The following is a 21,426-nucleotide window of genomic DNA, read 5'->3' as shown; positions in this document are numbered from 1 at the left end:
ATGTGTACACCTCCGCATTCCTCGTGCACTTTTTTAGTTTATATATGTTTTCCTCTTGCTTACGTTTACTGGCTCACAACAGAACTTACTTCCTTGCAGGACGGCTCTCTGGTACTCAGTAGTACCTGGGCCATGCCGAAGAAAACCTTTAAATAAATTATTAAAACCACTTACCAAGTATCAGAAAGGCCGTGGAGTATCGAGGACTTCGAGAGAACTGGCATAACCTGTTGTGATTGAGGATTCTTGGTAGCCACAACAAGCACAGGTCTGTCCAATGAGGTTAGCTCAGGTCTGGCCTGCCACGCTCAGCACAGTATGCTTGGTACGCCCATGTACGGTCTTGAGGTAAAGCTAGTTTCATAGCACTTCCAGGTTCAGTACCACAGGTTTTGTACTACTGAAACCAATGCCCTGAGGTTGGTGGCCACGCGCTTTGAGTTCTGGATCCAGCGCCTAGAGGGCTGGTGTGCACACACTGGTAAGAGGAAACAAATATGGCGGAAGTGCTGAAGCTTCAACATGATGGCTGCTGATACCCCAGGCAGCATTCACACCCATTTTTAGTAAGTATAGAAAGATGCCAAACCACGTGTGAACCAGTGGCCGCTTCCCAGAAGAAGCGGCCTAGTCCCATACTGGCTGGCCATGGAGTCTCTGCACAGAGCAATTTACTCTAGAGGTCTGTCCGCCTCATTGTTGAGGAACAGCTCGAGTCACCCACGCCACTGGCACCACGGCTCGTGTCTGGACCTATCCAATCCACTTTAGTTAGGTCAATGTATAAAGCATTTTCATGTAAAGAGCAGGCAGCCGTCTCTACGTCTTCTGCTGAGACCAGTGAGCGATAGCATGACAGAAGTAAAACATGCATGTGTAGCCAGCCTGTCCATAAAGCACAGCCTCCTTCCAAGCGATAATGAAGCCCTTTGATGCAGCAGTGGAGGTCTCTGTCAGCAGACAGGTTACAAATAAAAGACATCGCCTTTAGAAATGCCTTCGAAAGAAAACAGTGCCTGCGCCTGCTCGCTCCGTGATGCACCCACCCTGGGAGCAGGCCTCTCCCCACACACCTGTAAAAGAAATGTCCTCACAAGCAAAAAAAAAAAGAAACTTTAATGCAGCCTCTGTCAATAACGTGCCAGATCCATAGCTCGGAAATAGCCCACTAATTAAAAGCTGGTGAGGTTTAAATAATTCATCTGCTTAACTTGTATTGATTTGATAGTTTAGCGGCTGGAGCCAGGGAACAATATTAAACAGTTTCCCGAGGCATCGAACTCTGCCGTGGAGAGAGGGACAGGGCTGAGGGTCTTCAGCTAGCATGGCCATGAGGAGGGTGGAGGAGAGACTGTCCATCAGAGGGTGGCAGCCGAGAGAGGCAGGGAGCTGACGACACACAGGCACCTCAGAAGAGAGGCAGGGAGCTGACGAGACACAGGCACCTCAGAAGACAGGCAGGGAGCGGACGAGACACAGGCACCTCAGAAGAGAGGCAGGGAACTGACGAGACACAGGCACCTCAGAAGGGAGGCAGGGAGCTGACGAGACACAGGCACCTCAGAAGACAGGCAGGGAGCTGACGAGACACAGGCACCTCAGAAGACAGGCAGGGAGCTGACGAGACACAGGCACCTCAGAAGAGAGGCAGGGAGCTGACGAGACACAGGCACCTCAGAAGACAGGCAGGGAGCTGACGAGACACAGGCACCTCAGAAGAGAGGGAGGGAGCTGACGAGACACAGGCACCTCATACCTCACTCAGCGCTCGCGCACAGCTGATGGAAATAGCTGCTTCGCGCCCTTCCTGGCTCTTCTAGCCTGCCGCCGCCATCACCACCGGCGTGCACGCTGACTCCGCCCCTTTCTGAGGCCACGCCCCCCGTTCAGTGTATATAAACAGCCGATTCTCGAGCTGCAACCGGAAACCTTTGACCCAGTTCCTGAGGCGGAAGCCGGGAACTGGAGGTACTCTGTTCTTTTTAAAATTGCTCTGTGTGGTGTCACAATTTGATCACTTGTATTTTAAAACCTAAGCCTCATACCTCACTCAGCGCTCGCGCACAGCTGATGGAAATAGCTGCTTCGCGCCCTTCCTGGCTCTTCTAGCCTGCCGCCGCCATCACCACCGGCGTGCACGCTGACTCCGCCCCTTTCTGAGGCCACACCCCCCTTGGCCTCCTATAAATGTGCCTATACAGGACGCGCAGCGGACGAGCGCAGCGGGAGCACCGTTTGCGCGCCGAAGGCGCGCCTAAGGCAAGCCCGTCTGCGCCCGTCCGCGACAAGACCGCGACAGGCGCAGGAAACTCTGCCCATTCTTCCTCCCACATCTCCTACCAACCTAGCGACCTCTTACAACTACAGGTCTCTAAGCAGTGCCCAGGTATACTCGACCCAGCCGTGCTTTCAGGCCCAGTCAGTTGCAAATTTTGTCACTGGTCTACTGGGCTCCACAAAACTGCTCCAGCAGCCAATTCACCTCAGGCCCCTCCGTTCTCCTTCAAAGGTGGCCTGATCAACGCACGTTCCATGTGCAGGCACAACCAAGATATACACGACCTTATCTTGGAGTTCGACCTCGACTGCCTCATGATTACTGAGACATGGCTAACAGCTGACTGCAACCCTGATATAGCTATTGCTCTTCCCCAGGGCTACTCACTCTTCAGGGAAGATAGAGCCAAGGGCCGAGGTGGAGGTGTTGCATTCATCCTTAAAGACACCTTCCCTTGCCACACCTTCAGTCTAGAGCCTCTAAAAAAGATAGAAGGACTAGGCTTCTCCATTAAATTGAACGAGCACACTTCATTTTCAGGCGGACTTATCTACCGCCCACCCGGCAATGCATCCGAGTTCCTCGACTCACTGCACGATTCCTTAGGACAGCTTTCACTCAGATACCCATTCTTCTCCCTCCTTGGTGATTTTAACCTCCACCTAGAATCGAAAACAGATACTCGTACCATCAATTTCGTACAAACACTTGATATGTTCAACTTTAAACAACTCGTTACCTTACCCACTCACTCCCTGGGTCATACTCTTGATGGAGTCTGCACAAATTCCCCCTCCTTGATTACACTAACGCCCCTGCCCCAGATCTGGTCCGATCACTCCTTTATCCCATTTCATATCCTGAATGAAAACCTACCGAACCGCGACAAACCTGTTTTTCTCCCCGGCAATCACATCAATTGGAAAAAGGTTCAGGATAACATCACTCTTAATCCTTCAATGCAAACTCAAGCCCCTATCCTTTCCGGTAACGTCGATACCGACACCGATCTCTTTTACAACTGGATCGCTCAAGAAATTAAATCCAGAATTCCGCCCTCACGTCCCCGCTCCTCCCGGGGCAAAACTAAAATCAATGCCCCCTGGTTTACACCTGAACTTGCAAATGCGCATCTGCTATGTAAAAAGGCAGAAAGAAAATGGCGGAAGACATACGAAGCCACTAATCGTATCTCCTATATCGCAACAAGAAAAAACTACCTTTCAGAAATCAAACTGGCAAAAAAAAACTACTATGTCAACGCCATAAACAACGCAGGCCAAAAACAAAAGGTGCTGTTTGCGATAGTCAAATCTTTCACGCAACCTAAGGCACTCCTGCCTGAAATCCCCCCCTCTCAGAAATTCTGTGATCAAATTTCTGATTATTTCGAGGAAAAAATTGCCTCAATCCAAATCAACTTCCCCCCCCCTGTCACCCCCCCAGTACTCCCCCCACTGACCCCCCAAAGCTGTACGCTAAGTCACTTCGCCCCTGTCACTCTTGAGGAGTCGAAAAAAGCCATCCTGGCCTGCAAATCGGGTGCCCCATCCGATCCTTGTCCCCCCAAAATACTACACCAATTAATCGACGAGGTTAATCCACTCATTAACAACTTAATCAACTCCTCGCTTAGCTCTGGCATAGTTCCGACCTGCTGGAAAAAAGGAATCGTCAAACCGCTTATGAAGAAGGCAAATAAACCACCGACGGATCTCACCAGCCTCCGCCCAATTTCGCTGCTCCCTGCTTTGGGAAAAATCACGGAACAGCTAGTCCATAAAGAGCTGAAATGCTATCTAGATGAGAATAACCTTCTTCATCCCCAACAATCCGGATTCCGCCCCAAGCACTCGACTGAAACTGCTCTCATTGAACTGTCCGACACTATGAAAATCCTACAAGATCAGAGAAAAAACTCCATCCTAATCCTTCTCGACCTAACGGCGGCATTTGATACCATCTCCCACACCATCCTCATCGGTAGACTCAGGGACATTGGCATCTCTGATTCCGCCCTATCCTGGATTACGTCCTTCCTCTCCGACCGTTCCCAAACTGTCACCTTAAGTCCATTTCACTCCAAAGATAAACTTGACCCTTCAGGTGTACCACAGGGATCCATCCTCAGTCCTCTCCTGTTTAACGTTTACCTCATTCCACTCCTCAATCTGATAGAATCATTCGGCATACCTGTCACCTCGTATGCCGATGACACACAACTCATCGTGCCATTGGACGAATCATCCACCAAAGCCGAACTTAACCTCAAACACTGCCTGACTGAAGTATTTCGATGGATGGACAATAACCACTTGAAGTGCAATTCAAGTAAAACGGAGATCCTCCCGATTGGCACAAATATCTCCTTCTGTCCAGCACTTTGGTGGCCGGACAATTCCGTCGCCCCCCCCCCAGACAGTTTCGTCTGCTAGGAATCTCGGCGTTACCTTTGACTCCGATCTTTCCTTTGATCAGCATGCCAGAACCGTCGCAGGCAAATGCTTCGGAACAATCAGATCCCTGAGAAAGTTCTTTGACTTTCTCCCCATCGATGCCAGAAAGACGGTGACAGTCGCACTTATAATCTCGCGACTGGATTACTGCAACGGCTTGCTCGCAGGAGTCAAAAAGAGCACCACCCAAAAACTGCAGAGCGTACTTCATACAGCCGCCCGTCTTGTTCTGGGTCTACCCCGCAAATCCTCCATCTCTGCAGCGCTTCGTTCACTTCACTGGCTCCCACTCCATAAAAGGATTCTCTTCAAAATCCTGATCACAGCCTTTCGTGCCTATAACAATACTGGCCCTAAATACCTTAACAAGCTTTTTCCCCACTACGTGACCAGCCGTCACCTTCGTTCAACCAATGATAACCTCATCCTTCTACCTAAATACAATCTAAAAACGAAGGGTGAGAAGACCCTCAGTTTCCTGGCAACTAAAGCATGGAACAAACTGCCCAAAACCCTCAGACAACAAACCCAGGAAAAATCCTTTCGAAAGCTCCTAAAGACATGGATCTTTAATCTCCCGAACGACTATTCCAAAGCTTCCATCTAATCCTATTGGACTGGTTCACACAGGTTTCTTAGCGCCAAGATGGTCCCTCCGGAGCGAACGTCGCGCTCTAGAAATACCCCACCAAATATCACCAAGAAGAGAGGCAGGGAACTGACGAGACACAGGCACCTCACAAGAGAGGCAGGAAGCTGACGAGACACAGGCACCTCAGAAGACAGGCAGGGAACTGACGAGACACAGGCACCTCAGAAGAGAGGCAGGGAGCTAACGAGACACAGGCACCTCAGAAGACAGGCAGGGAACTGACGAGACACAGGCACCTCAGAAGACAGGCAGGGAACTGACGAGACACAAGCACCTCAGAAGACAGGCAGGGAGAAGACAGGCAGGGAACTGACGAGACACAGGCACCTCAGAAGACAGGAAGGGAACTGACGAGACACAGGCTCCTCAGAAGACAGGCAGGGAGAAGACAGGCAGGGAACTGACGAGACACAGGCACCTCAGAAGACAGGCAGGGAACTGACGAGACACAGGCACCTCAGAAGAGAGGCAGGGAGCTGACGAGACACAGGCACCTCAGAAGAGAGGCAGGGAACTGACGAGACACAGGCACCTCAGAAGAGAGGCAGGGAACTGTTGAGACACAGGCACCTCAGAAGACAGGCAGGGAACTGACGAGACACTGGCACCTCAGAAGAGAGGCAGGGAGCTGACGAGACACAGGCACCTCAGAAGACAGGCAGGGAACTGACGAGACACAGGCACCTCAGAAGACAGGCAGGGAACTGACGAGACACAGGCACCTCAGAAGAGAGGCAGGGAACTGAGGATAGAGACAGGAGCCAAACGGAGTGAAAATGTTGAGTTGATGTTTAGTTTCTTTTAGAGTAAAATAGGACTTCACATATGAGAAATGGAAAGCGGTCACCGGAGATTATTTGCAGTAATTTTAGACAGCTGCTGCTGTGTTACGATATTGAAAACAAACATCACTATCCCTAAAGATTAGATGTAAACACATTTAGAATGTGGACCAATGTGCATGTACACTGCCAGTGGCCTAGCCAAAGAGGGCATGAAGCTGAACTTGGATCATAAACTAAAATCTGCTCCGAACAGGGGCCTCTCAAATACAAAAATGTCCCTGGAGAGAGAAACTGAGACGGGACGCAGGGAACTGGGAAGAGTGGTGGGAAATTGGGAAGAGATGTGGGAAACTGGAAAGAGGGGTGGGAACATTGGGAAGAGGGGTGGGAAAACTGGGAAGAGGGGTGGGAAAACTGGGAAGAGGGGTGGGAAAACTGGGAAGAGGGGTGGGAAAACTGGGAAGAGGGGTGGGAAAACTGGGAAGAGGGGTGGGAAATTGGTGAGGCGAACCAAGACGAGAAGGGGGAAACTGAGGAAAGGCAGGCAACTAGGCAGACGAGTAGCAACCTGGAAGTAGTAGGCAACCAAGGAGAAAAGAGAGAAACTGAGAAGGGAGGCAGGGCACTGAGTAGAGAGGAGGAGAAGTTATAACAAAAGCCAAAAACTGGTGAGAGAGAGGCAAGAAAATATGGAGAGGCTACAAACTGAGGAGAGAGGTGACAAACTGAGGAGAGAGGCGGGAAGGATGTGGGCTAGTTGGAAAAAAAGTCAAGGAAACTGGGAGAGTAGCAAGAAACCAGGAGCGTGGAAAACAAATTAAAAGAAAGATAAGTAACGTAGAATACACAGTGGGTCAAGTAGAAGAGTGTTGTGTAAACAAGGAGAGAGGCAGGCAAACAAGGAGAGAGGCAGGCAAACCAGATGAGGCATTAAAATAGGAAAGATGATCAGGAAACAGGCAGACAGAAAAAGAATAACCAAGCAAGCTGACAGAGTGACAAGGAAACTTAGTGACTGGTGAAAAGAAACAAGTATAGACAGGAATGCAAAGCAGGAGAGCGTGGGACAAACCAGGAGCAACGGAGACAAACCAGAACAGAGGAAGGCAAACCGAAAGAAAGGACGGCAAGCCGGAGAGAAGATTGAATACCAGCTAATGAGAACAAAAAGGGATAGGTGAGGCCAAACCAAAAATAAGGTGCAGGCAAAGAGAAGAAGCTAAACCTAGCACAGAAAAGTCAAAACACAAGGAAAGAGTGAAACATAAAGCAAGGCAATCAAAGATGGAGGCTTGAAAACAAAGGTGAAGAGTGCGGGTAATGGGGAAGAGTCGCAGGTGATTGTGGGCTCAGGCTACAACATCACGAAAGAAGTCGGCAACTGAAACAGGCTGGGAAGCAAATAAAGAGGTGGAAAATCAAAGAAACAGATCAGTAACTAAAGCAAGGAGATAGGTTAATAACCAAGAATACAGGCAGAAACATGGAAATTGTCGGGCAAATGAAAAAGCAGGGAGATATTCAGTGAGAGGTAAGTAGTGAGATTTGGATGGCAGAGGTTGGTGCTTGATCCAGTATCATTAGAACTAAGTTCTGCGCGGCCACTTGCCACCATCTTGCATCAGGCCTTGTCCCAGTAAGCTTCTAAGCTCCATTCAAGATCCACAAGCAAAAGCAGCATTTGTAGGTATATGATTAGAGAGGAAACACTCACCTATCCCACTGTGGGGTCTTCCTATGTGCTGCAGGCTCATGCCTTTGTTCATGTCTAGGAGTCCGTTCTTGGGCCACGTCCCTATGGCAAAGCTGTATGCCTGGAATTGAAGAAACCGTGAAATTAACACAGGCATAAACTGTACAATAACCACACTCTCTGTACAGGAACCAGAAGGAAGCATTGACTGTGACAATAATACTCCAGGAGGAAGCAAATGGATACAGCAACCAACAAAAAAGAAACGCTCATGGCCCGGAAAGTGGGAGCTCTCTCAAGAACGCAGTACATTCATACTACTAAGAGCACAGAGGTGTTAATATATTTGAGGAACAGCCCTTCATACAATATGTAGTAAAGTCTCCTCCAAACACACATATAGTCTGGGAAGGATGCCAGTCGTCCCGGTTCAGCCAAGGATGCACCCTTTTTCTTTGGCAGACACCAATACTGCTCTCGTCTCCAGTCAGCTACTCTGTGTTATACTGTACTAGCTTACCCGTCGCACGTTGCTGCGATCTCAGAAGAAAGGAAATTTAAGGAAACTTGTTATGATAAAATTCAAATTACATTGTGTCATTTTTATTGAAACTTATTCATTTTAATATGGAAAACATTTTAAAGTGTTGTTTTAATTCTGTTTATTTATTCAAGTGCTTGTGGATACACTGTATTTTTTGTTTTTCCGCCTGGTGCGTACACAAATAAATCAGAAGGTTTTCCGAGGCATGAGCTGGCCACATGCAGTTGTCCATGTGAGAAGCACGGATTCTCCAAATCTAGTCCACACACTTGCAGCTATTGTCCTTGTGCTTTGTTGATGGCCATTGCAAAAGCGAGTCACACCGTAAACTGTAAAGGTTCCGTATTGGAAAGATTATGAGGGCCCCGGGGGGGCGATATTTAACATTTTTTTTTTTGCCAGAAACCTTTGCGGTAGTGTACTCAACAACTTTTAACAATTTTTTTTGCCAGAAACCTTTGCAGGAGTGTACTCAACAACTTCCCAAAGTTTCATGGCGATCGGATCGTTTTGGCGGGCCTGGATCCCGGGGGTGGCTCATTGTGGGCGCCATTTTGGGTAGGGCTGGGAAGATAACTTCGGGCGCCATCTTGGAGCGTCCTCGCGCTCGCGCTAGAATTGGCGAGCCTACTTAAGGCGGACTTAGTTTCAAGGCAGGCCTTGACAGATGCTCATTTTAATTGGACACACGATGTTGCTGGCGCTGCTGCAGGCGCTTCGCCGCGCTTTTAATTCTCCTGATTCTGTATTTTGGTTAAACTTTATTTGCTGCACTTCTTCCCTGATTTTAGCAGGGTCTTGGCCCCCTTCCTCATACCGCATATAATCGGCTCCCTCACCGCCGTTTTGGCGGGCCTGGATCCCGGGGGTGGCTCATTGTGGGCGCCATTTTGGCTAGGGCTGGGAAGATAACTTCGGGCGCCATCTTGGAGCGTACTCGTGCTCGCGCTAGAATTGGCGAGCCTACTTAAAGCTCCCCTCTCCCGCGCAGCGGGACGCGCAGGTGAGGACGCCGTCGCTTAGCCGGAGTCGTGCCTGAGTCCTGCCCGTCTGCGCTCGTCCGCGTCGAGGCAGCGCGAGGCAGGGCAGGCTCTGTATTTCATTAAGCGTTACCTCGCTACACCTGGCAGGTATGTTGACCCACACACGAACAGAGTTGTTGGCCATAGGGCATTTGTCCAAAGGATGTGCGTGTAAGCCTGTGGACCCTTTAGCTGGCCCATATAGCTGCGCCTGTAAAGGCTGGTCTCTTAGGAGCCCTACTAAAATACGCTCTTTGGAAGATGCCGCTCCTGTTACACGAACACGTGTCGCATCGCGAGATCTTCGCATCTGGTGCCTTAATGTCAGATCTCTTGTAAAGCACCACTTGTCCATTTATGATCTGATAGAAAAAGAGGATCCTGATGTTTTCTTAATGACAGAAACCTGGCTTCAGGACTCTGACTCTGCCATATTGAATCTTGCATTGCCCCAGAATTATACCATCTATACTTCTAATAGGACCACAAGAGGTGGTGGCATCGCTATGGCAGTCAAATCCTGCTTTCCGGCCGTATGGAAGCCGTCGGGACTACCCGCATGTGAAAGTGCTATTTTCAAAGTCGCCTTTTCCCATTAATTCACTTTCAGTGGGTTGCTTGTCTATCGCCCCCCCGGCAATGATTCTGTCTTTAGGTCCGCACTGGCCGATATGGTCAGTCCCATAGCGCTCGGCTGTGCCAACTTTAACATCTTAGGGGACCTCAACATCCATTTTGATAATGGGTCATCCACTACCGTGAGCTCCCTGCTGGCGGATCTGGAAGCTCTCCAACTTACTCAGCTCGTCACCCTTCCAACCCACTCTGGAGGCCATATTCTTGACCCCTTTTTTTCCACACTTGACGGGTTAAGGTTGTCAGATCCGAGGCTGATGGGGTGGACTGATCATCTGCTAGTTGAAGCTTTCTATCCGGTCCACGACAAGCCTTTTATATCTATGGATAGGCCTATCCTTAAAAGGCTTTGGCACAAGCTTACGCTGGAAGAGTTTTATAGTATACTGGAGCGGAAACCTTTGAGCACTTTCACTAATGTGGAACAAGGTTACCAACAGTTCTGCGCTTGGATCACCGATGCCCTGGATTTTCTTATACCTCTACGGTGGTCGAAAGGCCGGACAAAAACACCTAGTCCCTGGTATAATGAATCTCTTGCAGAATTGAAAAAATCCTGCCGAAAAACAGAGAGGGAATGGAGACGATCCTATGACCCTGCTTTGAAAACTCGGTCTTTCACTGAGTTGAAGCTCTACCATAGAGCTATCTGCAGAGCACGAGCTGCATTTTACGCTCATGAATTTGCCACCAGCCCTAATCCAGCAAAATTGATTTTCAAGGTACTGAAGGACCTCATGAAAAACAGATCCTCATCAGAGGTAATTTGCACAGATTCCCACTGTGACAAATTGGCCTCCTTTTTTGTGGAGAAAGTGGAAAAAATCTATCATGGGTTCGACACACTCCACCAGGATCGAGAGGCTACTGTCCCTGTCACGATGGACTATGAGCCTCTGGCCATTTTACCTGAACTGTCGATTGAGGCCTTTGACAGGATCAGCCTTAGGGTCAAGTCAGGCTCTCCTGCGGACCCGTTAAAGCCAGCCTTCATTAACACACTTTCCCCGCTGTGCCGTAACCCCATATTGAATCTCATCAATATGTCACTGTCTTGTGGAACGGTACCCATGGCATGGAAACAGGCAGTGGTCACCCCTATATTAAAAAAAGCCAACTCTGACCCCCGGGTGCCAGAAAACTATCGACCTATCTCCCTGTTGCCTTGGATCGCCAAAGTAACAGAAGCCCACGTCAACTCTGTTCTGTCTGAGCATCTGGTTCGCAACCAGATTCTGGACCCCAGTCAGAACGGCTTCCGGTCGGGACACAGTACCGAGACGGCATTACTTTACATCACTGAACATCTTCGCCAGGTACTTGACTCAGGTCATACTGCAGCGCTTATATTATTAGATCTAAGCGCTGCCTTCGATACTGTGTCCCACCATATATTGATCCAACGCCTACAGGAGGCGGGAGTGACAGACGTCGCTCTCCAGTGGTTTCGGTCCTTTCTGGCAGACCGTTCCTTTAAAGTGGCTATACCACCTGGCCAATCTGCCACCTATCCCCTGGAGCTGGGGGTACCACAGGGATCTTCGTTGAGCCCTACAATGTTCAACCTCTATGTGAAACCGTTGGCTGGTGTCGTCAAACAGTGGGGTCTCACGATGGCCTCATACGCGGACGACACACAGCTAGCGGTGACACTTAGTGGAGACCCTGAGGTGCAGGCCCCCAGATTCCGTGCGGGTCTCTTGGCAGTAGCAAGCTGGCTTCGCACCAACTGCCTTCAGTTGAATGCCACCAAAACGGAGGTGTTGGTGCTAGGGAAGCACGCTGAGCTATGGGGTAACCAGTGGTGGCCATCTGAGCTTGGTGTCACTCCTATTCCAGCTGCTGGAGTGAGAAATCTAGGAATCTGGGTGGACTCTGCGCTCACCTTCAGGGACCACACCAAGAAGGTGGCTGCCACGTGCTATGGAATCTTGAGGGGTACTAGGCCGGTCTTAAAGTACTTTGATCCCCCTACCAGACAGCTTGTGGTCAAGGCCTCAATACTATCTCGGTTGGACTACGGCAGCTCATTGCTGTTAGGGGTGAATCAAGCGGAGGCCTCTAGGCTCCAAAGAGTACAAAATGCCGCGGCACGAGCCATTGTGGGCCTCCCCAGACATTGTTCAGTGTCTGGTACCATCACGGCCTTGCATTGGCTCCCGGTCAGACAGCGAATTAAGTTCAAGGCGCTGTGTCTGGCCTTTAAAATCTTGAAATCTTCTTCGCCGCCGGCTCTTGCTAATCTACTTACGCCCTACATGCCTTCGAGATCCTTGAGATCGGAGGGGCTTCATCTGGCTGTCTGTCCACGCTTTAAGCTAAGCAGAATGGGTGGCCGCTCCTTTAGGGTGCTAGCGGCAGGTCTATGGAATTCGCTCCTGGTACACATCCGAGCTCTTGAAGATTTGCTCGCCTTCAGGCAGGCGATTAAAACTTTCCTGTTTCCAGTTTCTAGTTAATTCCTTTTCTTTTTTGTGTGTTATGTTATAGCGTCTGTCAAAGCGCCAGGACGCCCCTTTGCTGGGGCAGCTGCGCGCTATAAAAATACAAATAACATAACATAACATGAATGGTGTAGTAATGCATAAAGGACAAACCGACATACTTTCGTTTTTATATATTTAGAAGATTTCTGGCATTGTTTTGCCAATTACCAAGGACTCGATAGATTCTATACACCAATACTAACACACCATACGCACTTGGGTGAAATGTATTATGGATCAAAACCAGATATGAAAAAGTAACTAAATAAAAGAAGGAAAAAAACGTTGTTCTGTGTAGATGTGACTTATTGAATAAATACACAACTTCGATCCAACCTTAAGTTGTTCATTGTTATCTCTTAAAAAGCTGTCCAAAACAAAATATATATATAAGCAGCATATTTATACCTATAACCAAAGACCAAGACACGTGTCAAAGCGTAGCAAACCTACGATTGACCTTCATCGGGACTCCGGATGTACATGGGAGTGATGCGTGGTCTAGGAAAGTCATGAGGCTGTCGTGAACCAAGTATGGACTGAAGACAACCATAAGCAGTGCAGCAGCGTCCGAGGGAGGGCGAGAGCTTCAGCTCACCTGGGCCCCCCTGAGAAGTCTCCGAATCACCACAGATTCGGCGTCAGCCACGTTTAAACACCAGCAGAGATTGGACGATACCCCTCCTTTATTGTTATTTCCTTTGGGTGGGCCTCCTGCTCTGCAGATCGCTAGCACAGCGCGAGGACAAGTATAAGGAGGTGGTTTGTGTGGTGCGAGAAAGGAATCATTTGGTCACGCGTTATTATTCGTAGTAGTTTGTGAACTTCAAGAACTTCCGAGTTCTCGGCAGCCCCCAGTACAACAGCCTCGGTGCTGACGATCCATTGCTGGGTGACGTAGAAACCTTGCATTCAAGCCTCAACTAACCTCATCTCTGCAGGAAGCGCTCAGTAGGTTGTGAGTAACAGGAGCTTGGGATTTGAGTACATTGTTATCCCTGTATCTGTATTTTGAGGGGGATTCCTAAGGAGTTTTTGCTCTTCTAGTATCCAGCCATGTGCAGTGATTCGTACAGGTGTGCAGAGTTTTATATGAAACTTGAGTTATTATCCGATCTTATTTTGGATACGTACGAGGTGTCACATATCGCCGGGGTCCTGGAAAAATAGTGCTTAGGTGAACAGTTACATTTCCAAGATTCCCGGAAGAGGATGTGACGTCATATCTCCGATAGGTGAAACTCCGCCCCCTGTTTCCTGCAGGTCCACGACTGCACGGCGCGAATCTGCACCAGTTAAACTCCAATGGTGTTTTTGATCATTTCCATTTCCAGGAGGTTTTCCCGATCTATTCAGTCCTAAAGGCGGAGGAGCCTCCCTCGAGCTACTCTCCTGCTGGCGCCAGCTCAGGGCACAGATGCCCTGCTCAACCCCACCCTGCGCCGATGAACCAGGAAAGGAGGTCACAAGCACAGAGGTCAAGCTCGTCACGAGCGAACACCATCTTGTAAATCAGGACACGGAGGAGAGGAAAGGATTAGTATTAATGTTACCTCTGACCCCCTCAGCGTTAACTGGCAGGACACCGCGAGAGGAGGAAATGACCCAATCCAGTCCAGCAGGATGGGCGATAATGTGTGAATGTAAAAAAAGATGCAGCCGAGAAGGGGAGCAACAGCGCAGACAGGGAGGTCTCACCAGGCCAGGAAGGCATCTCCTCGCCCCCAGATCCCTGGTGGCCGAGCCCGATCTGTAAATACAGCAACCTCTCCAAGAGCGGTATATCAGATAGCACCACCACGAACCCGAGGCCGCAAAACAGGATCCATTTACCACAAAGTCAGACCTCAGCCGCCGAATGCTGCCATCACTGACGAGTCTGCAGGCAAACACCCAGCGCGCCAGAGCTCCAGCTGCCTGTCCGCACACCGGGCCCCAGTACACCTTCTGGCCCGAAAGAAAGGAACACACGTTGAGACACGGGCAGAGAGGCCAGGGTGTGATCATTTCATGGATTCCCTCGCAGTGGTCCAGTCGTGGTAAAACACAATGTATCTCTCGTACCTCAGTAATGCCCTCACACTTCCCCATGAAAGGAAGAGCTCGAGAAGACGCCGATCTCGCTTCCTCTGCTCACCTGAAGACGGCATTCATCACCCAGCGGTTATCTTCTGCCCCATTGTTGCAGGATCGGAAGGGCCGCTCCAAGGGTGAATGCCCCACCCTGATTCACCAGCTGTCCGATCTATGTCATTTACCCTTTGTCCCTGAAGATCTAGGGAAAAGTAGCTAATCCAAAAAAACAAACAAATCACAAAAGCTATTCCCCAGATCCAAAAGCAGCCTTCTCAGCCCCCGGGCTGTGGAGGGACGTCAAGAGAAGGCAGCTTTGGTGGTAGCACCCGCCTCCCCATGTTTGCCTGAGGACCCGGCTACAGTTTTGATATGAAGAGTTACATCAACACAGACATAAGTTAACGCTGCTATGGTGCTTCTTGAAAGCTGATCTGAGTCCAACTCATTACTTCAAGGTTCCAACTAAGCCTGACGCTTTGTTTAAGCTCTGTTGCTCTGGCCTGCTTCTATTGGCGTTGCCTTCTCAAAGCTTCGCAGCCATTTAGAGTTCACTGAAACTGCCCTGAGCCCCAAGGAACCATCCTGACTCTCACCATAGCCCCAAGGAGGACTTCCCACGATCAACCTACAGGTGCAGGGGCGTTCCATCATCCACCAGCACAGGAAGTGACATCACTTCTTCCTCCTTCAAGGAGCTACTTAATAGTGGCCACCGCTTGGATATGTCCAGCAGGCATGCTGCTAGCACTCCAAAGGCATGTCCATCTGTGCCTGGACCATGCCTAGCATCAGGAAACCTGGCCCTCTCCAGTCCTGCTGTTAAACCACTGCAACCCTCCAGGCCCTCAACACTGACCACCAGCACACACACACTGCTGTCTTGCTGCACGACAACAGCAAAGAAAGTCTTCTCCTGCAAGTTTTCAAGCACTTAGCCACACGCAACACTAACTGCACTTTAACTAACAGCATTCAATTCAATTTCGAAGCTTTTATTCGATTTGTGAATACAAACCATACAAGCAAAATTGATAAACAATTCATTACATTAAAATTATTATAAGATGCAAAATTATACATGGGAAATGCAAGAGAAATCCGGAATGTTTCATATGGGCGAAGAACGTATACTGACAAACTCTAACAGCATTCAAAACCCCACTCAAACAGTCCTGCAGCCACCAACACAACACTCTACACACTCATGCTTCTCAACACCTGCTCATTCACCAAAGACGCCACAAAGAGCGGGAACTTGCGGCTTGACATAGCCCAAGGCCTACTTCTCCTTATGGAAACCTGGCTAAACCCCACATTGGCACATGATAGCACCACAGTCAACCCCCTGTGCTACAAAATCACCATGCAAGGCAGACTTCATAAGACTAGAGGTGGGAATGGCCATCACCTGAACGACCTCCACTGACCGGTCATCCTCCAAAATAGAATGCCTGTCATTCAAGCTCCACATCACAGCTAACTTCACCCTAAGCAGTACTATTAACTACAGACCCCTCGGAGATACGACCTTTGTTTCATCACTCGCCCCAGACACCAACAATTATTTCCTACTCCTGAACTTTCACCTGAAACACGATATGCATCCCAACTCGGAAGTACTCATCTTAGACCTTGGAAGCCTGTGCTCCACCCAACAAGCAAACCTACCCACGCCATCAGACATCTACTGGACACTATTTTTAACCACCTTTGAAACAACTGAGTCGACAAATGCACACCACTCTCCTAGACAGACCATGCCCTCGTCAAGTTCAGCATCTCTGTCCCAATCCAAAGTACACATACCACCGCCAGCCGAGCCCGCTGAACAGTATCACTAATAAAGAATGTAACACTACTCAACACCCACGGACCCAAATACAGCAACAACCTCCCCAAAGTCCTACAGAGTTTCAACAAATGGATCACCTCCTGGCCCTCTCTAACACAGCAATACAAGATCACAACTCCAGGCCACTTGGCACATGGAGGAACTCAAGACTGATTAAATGCCACTGCAGACAACTGGAGCAAAAATGGAGAACGAGCCAGGACAATACAGACAGGAGCATGTTCAAATTAGGCCTGAGATGCTACCACCAAATGATACGGACCACCAAATGTGGCGCTCTAGTGAACGACACCAATGTCAGAGGCAACAGAAGCAAAAAAATATTTTCCATTGGAAAGGATTTCATCTTACCAGAGGGTACCTTCAACTCAATTGTAGGATCTCTGCAATAATTGCTGATAATTCTTTAGCAACAACATTACAGCCATTAAGTGCAACTTCAAGCCACAACTGGATCCGAAAAACCCAAACACCACAACCTTCCCAAACACCACCTTATCTTATTCAAAGAACCAATGCTAACAACATGGCCCAAAATCACCCCACCAACATGAAGTTCATCCAGTCAGGGGCCCCATCAGATTTCTGACACCACCATGCCTACAGCAGAGAACTGCAACCCATCAGTGCCATGCTCACACCCATTTTGAACACCTCCACCTCTTCCATGACCTTCCCAGACACTTGGAAACACGCAAACAAGCAGAATTCAACTCCTCAACCACAGTTTCAAGGCACCACGTAACAGTAGCCAGCATACCTCAAAATCATATCTGCTTTTACAAACCTTCTAAAACCCTCCTCTCATCCGGACTAGTACCTGCACACATCCCATGTATATGGGAAAAAAGATCCTGTGGCCGAGCCGTCTCATCATTGGTCATAAAGTGTGGAATGACTTGTAGCTAAGAGCCTCTTCCTCATTTCTTGAATTTGGCAAGTAGCTCAAGACCAGGCTTTTTCAGCAGTACCACTAAGCACTGGGTTTGACTAGACTCACGCCTGCTAAGTGTCAGGATGTCCTCACGGGTGATAAAGCACTCTACAATTCTACATAACATATTATGTAACTGTGACATATAGTCCAATATTTCAAATGAAAGATTCTGGTGACACCATAAACTGTGAGGCGAAAAGATCGGCGGGCTAAAAAAGATAACTGTTTAATCAAAATATTAAGTGAGAATTATATGTTAAAATATTAATGTAGGAAAGTAGGATCTGCTTTTATGGTTACCCCCCCTTTTTGCCTGGTGCTATGCTGTTTCCGACTAGTCTGACTGGGATCCTGCTAACCAAGGCACCAGTTTCTGTGCTTTTCCCCCTAAGTTGGTTATATTAAGTACTTAGGTAGCTCTCAGATTGGATATTGGTGTACCCTTATAAGTTCCTAGTATATGGTACTGAGGTACCCAGGGCATAGGTATCCCAGGGGCCCTCCATGGGGTGAAGCATGCATTATGTCACCCATGGAAGACCACTCAAACTGTAACTGCAGGCCTGCCATTGCAGCCTGTGTAAGCTGGGTCTATCACTACTTGCGGAAGAAATAGGTTCTCTATATCCAAGGTCACTGCACTTAAAACCTGTAAGTCACCCCTAAAGCAGGCCTTTCAATTCTGAAAACAGGGTGCTTGATCCCAAGTGTGAGGGTGCCCCTGCAAGAATCTCCCTTGAAGTGAAGGAGTTACTTCCATGCATCTGAAGGCAGGGCAACAAAGCTGACCGGTCTGCTGATCCTGGGCTCCCACAAACTCCAAAAGGCTCAGCGACACAGGTGGTGGTTTTTCACATTACTCAAGGCCTACCTTGTCCTCTCACCAAGTTTGAGGCCAGTGTCCCTCGTCGGGAGTCGCAGGAACCAAACCTCTGTGCACCTCGTCAACTTGCTGTTGCAAAGGTTTGTTGGCTTCCTTCCTACAAGATCTTTGGGCTCCAAGTAGCTCCAACCTCAAGCATCTCCTGTGACCAAGATCTTCGTCCTCACCGCATCACTTGCGCCGTGGGCCTGCATCTTTGGTGAGCTGCTCGAGATCCTCTTGCGACTCTCCAGTGCCTCCGACCTATGGGTCCTTTTAAGGGTCTTCTTTGATTTCAGCAAAGCTCCCCTGATTGCTTGGGCCTGCCCTGACTGTGGAGAGTCACCTGGACCTTGATGGTCCCACACTGCATCTTCTTTGCTTTCCACATTTTTTGTAGAAATTGGTGTGGGAGCACACTGCTTCACCTCCCAGCAGGGTCGCCCCTAAGCATCATGGTAGATGCAGTCCGACAAGCGAGTACACTTGCAAAGTCTTTAGAGTGTTTCACCAGGTGGGTGCAGATTAGTGCTGGCCATCTCTGGACACGTGTTTCTAGATTATTATCTGTCATCAGCAGAGATTAGGCATTATTTGGGGTTGTTGAGCAGGCTGCCGTATCCTTGGAACGAAGTATCTCTCCAGGCGCACAGGTGCCTCTCCACAAGCTCGTCAGCCCACAGCGCTTTGAGGGAGCCTTCAAGTAGAAAATTGGTGTGGGAGCACACTGCTTCACCCCCCAGCAGGGTCGCCCCTAAGCATCATGGTAGATGCAGTCCGACAAGCGAGTACACTTGCAAAGTCTTTAATGTGTTTCACCAGGTGGGTGCAGATTAGTGCTGCTCTACCATGATGCTTAGGGGCGACCCTGCTGGGAGGTGAAGCAGTGTGCTTCCACACCAATTTTCCACGTTTTGTAGTTGCCAAGGCTTATTGGTGCTCCCGACGGACATCAACTCCTCAACTCTCAACGTCTGAATTGGAATAGCTTGTGAACGGCTATTGGTCTTCCACAGAGTTGCCTTGTCCGCACAGCTGCAGCTCCACAGTCACTGTCAACTTTCCTGCAGCAACAAACATTGATGGGCATTCGTCTTCCGTGCCTCCTGGTCACTCCTGAGTGGTATAGAATCTGCACCCTCTGCTTGCAGGTACTTCTCATCTTTAATCCACCTTTGGGTTCCACCGGATACTTTCCCCTTCTCTAGCAGCGGCATCTTCACTGAAGTCCTCCATTGTGGTCTACAGCGGTTTCCGAAACCACTTCACACCTATGTACAAGGCTTCCCTGGTGTAGGTATCCTGGTTCCTAGGGTATTCACGGGTGGGGTGACTCTCAGACTTCTGTCTTCCACTGAGTTTCTTCAGGGTCCACTGGGAAGGATCCTTCTTTAAAATTGCAACCGAGACTTGCCCATTGACTTGTATTGAGCCTGCAGTCGTGTTTCCACTCAGCACACGGCCTTCATGGGGTTCCTGGTTACTTACCTCGGGTGGTTTCCTGAGTCACCGGTACTTCTATGTCTTCTGGGTATAGTCTTGACTTGAGTCTGGGTTCACATGCCACTATTTTAGTATATGGTTTGGTCTCCTCCTGGTGAATACTGTATATCTGTGCTACTTACCTGATTCTATTGCAAAGTATTGTGTATATCTCCAACTAGAAGATATCTGTATGTGTTAGTGAGTGTCTAATAATAACATATTTTTTCTAACTACACTGTGTGGTTCTTTTTCACTTAATCTACATCAATAAGATTATGCTATGGTAAAAGAAGCTGCTTTGCACTCCTTCTGGACTAAGCCTGAAGGCTGCTCTCCACAGCTACCACTTAGAGAGCTTTCTAAGGTTGTTTAAGACCACTAAAATCACGGTACGGGTTGTCTGGATTGGTGCAGGGTGCCCACTTACATAAGATTGCACCATATACTAAGCCAGCTTCTCACAATTTACTGAACTATACTGTTTATGTATTTGTAAAAATAAACTAACAATAGTTCATTATGTAGTTAAGAATGCAAAATGTTTAGACAAAAATAAACTTTGGCTGTTAAAAAAGACATTCTGTCTGTAGAAAGGAGAGATTATAGAAGCTAATCTCCTCAATGTGCATCTAACAAGTGACACTGGTTGGGATCAGAATGCTTATGTTTTACCTTTCATGAATAGATTATTGAAAACAATGGCAATGGTTAGGACCAATTGAATTAGATGTGACTGCCTTTCCACAATTACCAGAATTCAACAAAAAATGTAGTTTCTTGCTCAAATGGATACAAATGAATACTGCCACATAATGTGCTGCATACTGCAACATCATTTGCGGTTCCTGTGCTGCATACTTTGGTTCTCCATGGCCACATGATCCCATTGGCTCTAATAACGGTCAAGTTCTGCAGAGTTGTTTGGATAGTGTGATGAATACGACAACCCCCATACATCAAAGGAAATACCTTGACATTTTCCATACTTCATAGATCCTTTAGAAAGGTGGGTTGTTCTAGCACTGCATTCCGTCCAGTAAAAGTTTGCAAACATGGTTAAGTTGCCACTGGACATTCCCTCTTCCTTGAATTTGCAACAGCTTTGTTACACTGGATCTTGCCTCATCCTTCACAACATGCCCACTGCACTAGGGCACAAATGCTCAGAAGTAGGCTGGCTTTCCATTTCTGAACATGCACACAGGCTCCGGGCCAGCAGAGGATACATCCATGCCATGTAATCTCGCCTGTAGAAGGTCCTGTAACTACACAGATACTGGGAGGGGAAGAGACGGACACCTTCAATATGGAAATAGAGTCAAGATGCACACATCTAGGAGGAAAGAGGCAGCGGAGGTTGTGCACGCTTCCTAGGGTGCTCTGCTCCTGCCTTCCTGGGACACGCGCACCTCCCTCGCTACAAGGCCTGAAAGGATGGGGCTTCGCCATGGGAGTGAGCAGCCAAAGCGGTAGCTCTTCAAGGGGGGATAAATGAGACGTCATCACGTAGCCCGGCGTCAATGCGCACAGGAGGAGGGGAGGCCGCCATCTGATGACGTGTGGCGCGCTGGGAGCTCTCAGTCACCTATTGTTTGAAGAGTTGCATTTTTAATATTCCCCCTAGGCAGACAGAATAAACGGTAGGAGCTGCTACCACAGGAG

The 21,426-nt window shown here is 48.7% G+C and overlaps 1 protein-coding gene across 4 annotated transcripts in view; it reads right to left on the bottom strand.

Annotated features, from left to right (window-relative positions):
* ERI3 (ERI1 exoribonuclease family member 3) overlaps positions 1–21,426 on the bottom strand; it is a 1,639,940-nt gene that overhangs the window by 489,584 nt on the left and 1,128,930 nt on the right. For all 4 annotated transcript variants that reach the window (XM_086952319.1, XM_086952320.1, XM_086952318.1 and 1 more), the window contains exon 8: positions 7,886–7,985. In XM_086952319.1, the coding sequence (XP_086808445.1) occupies positions 7,886–7,985 (100 nt within the window). The remainder of the gene's footprint in view (positions 1–7,885; positions 7,986–21,426) is intronic.

Source organism: Lissotriton vulgaris, chromosome 1_1, assembly GCF_964263255.1.
Source record: "Lissotriton vulgaris chromosome 1_1, aLisVul1.2, whole genome shotgun sequence".
NCBI lineage: Eukaryota > Metazoa > Chordata > Amphibia > Caudata > Salamandridae > Lissotriton > Lissotriton vulgaris.
Note: the sequence above shows the minus strand (reverse complement) of the source record. Positions and strands in the feature narration are given on the sequence as shown.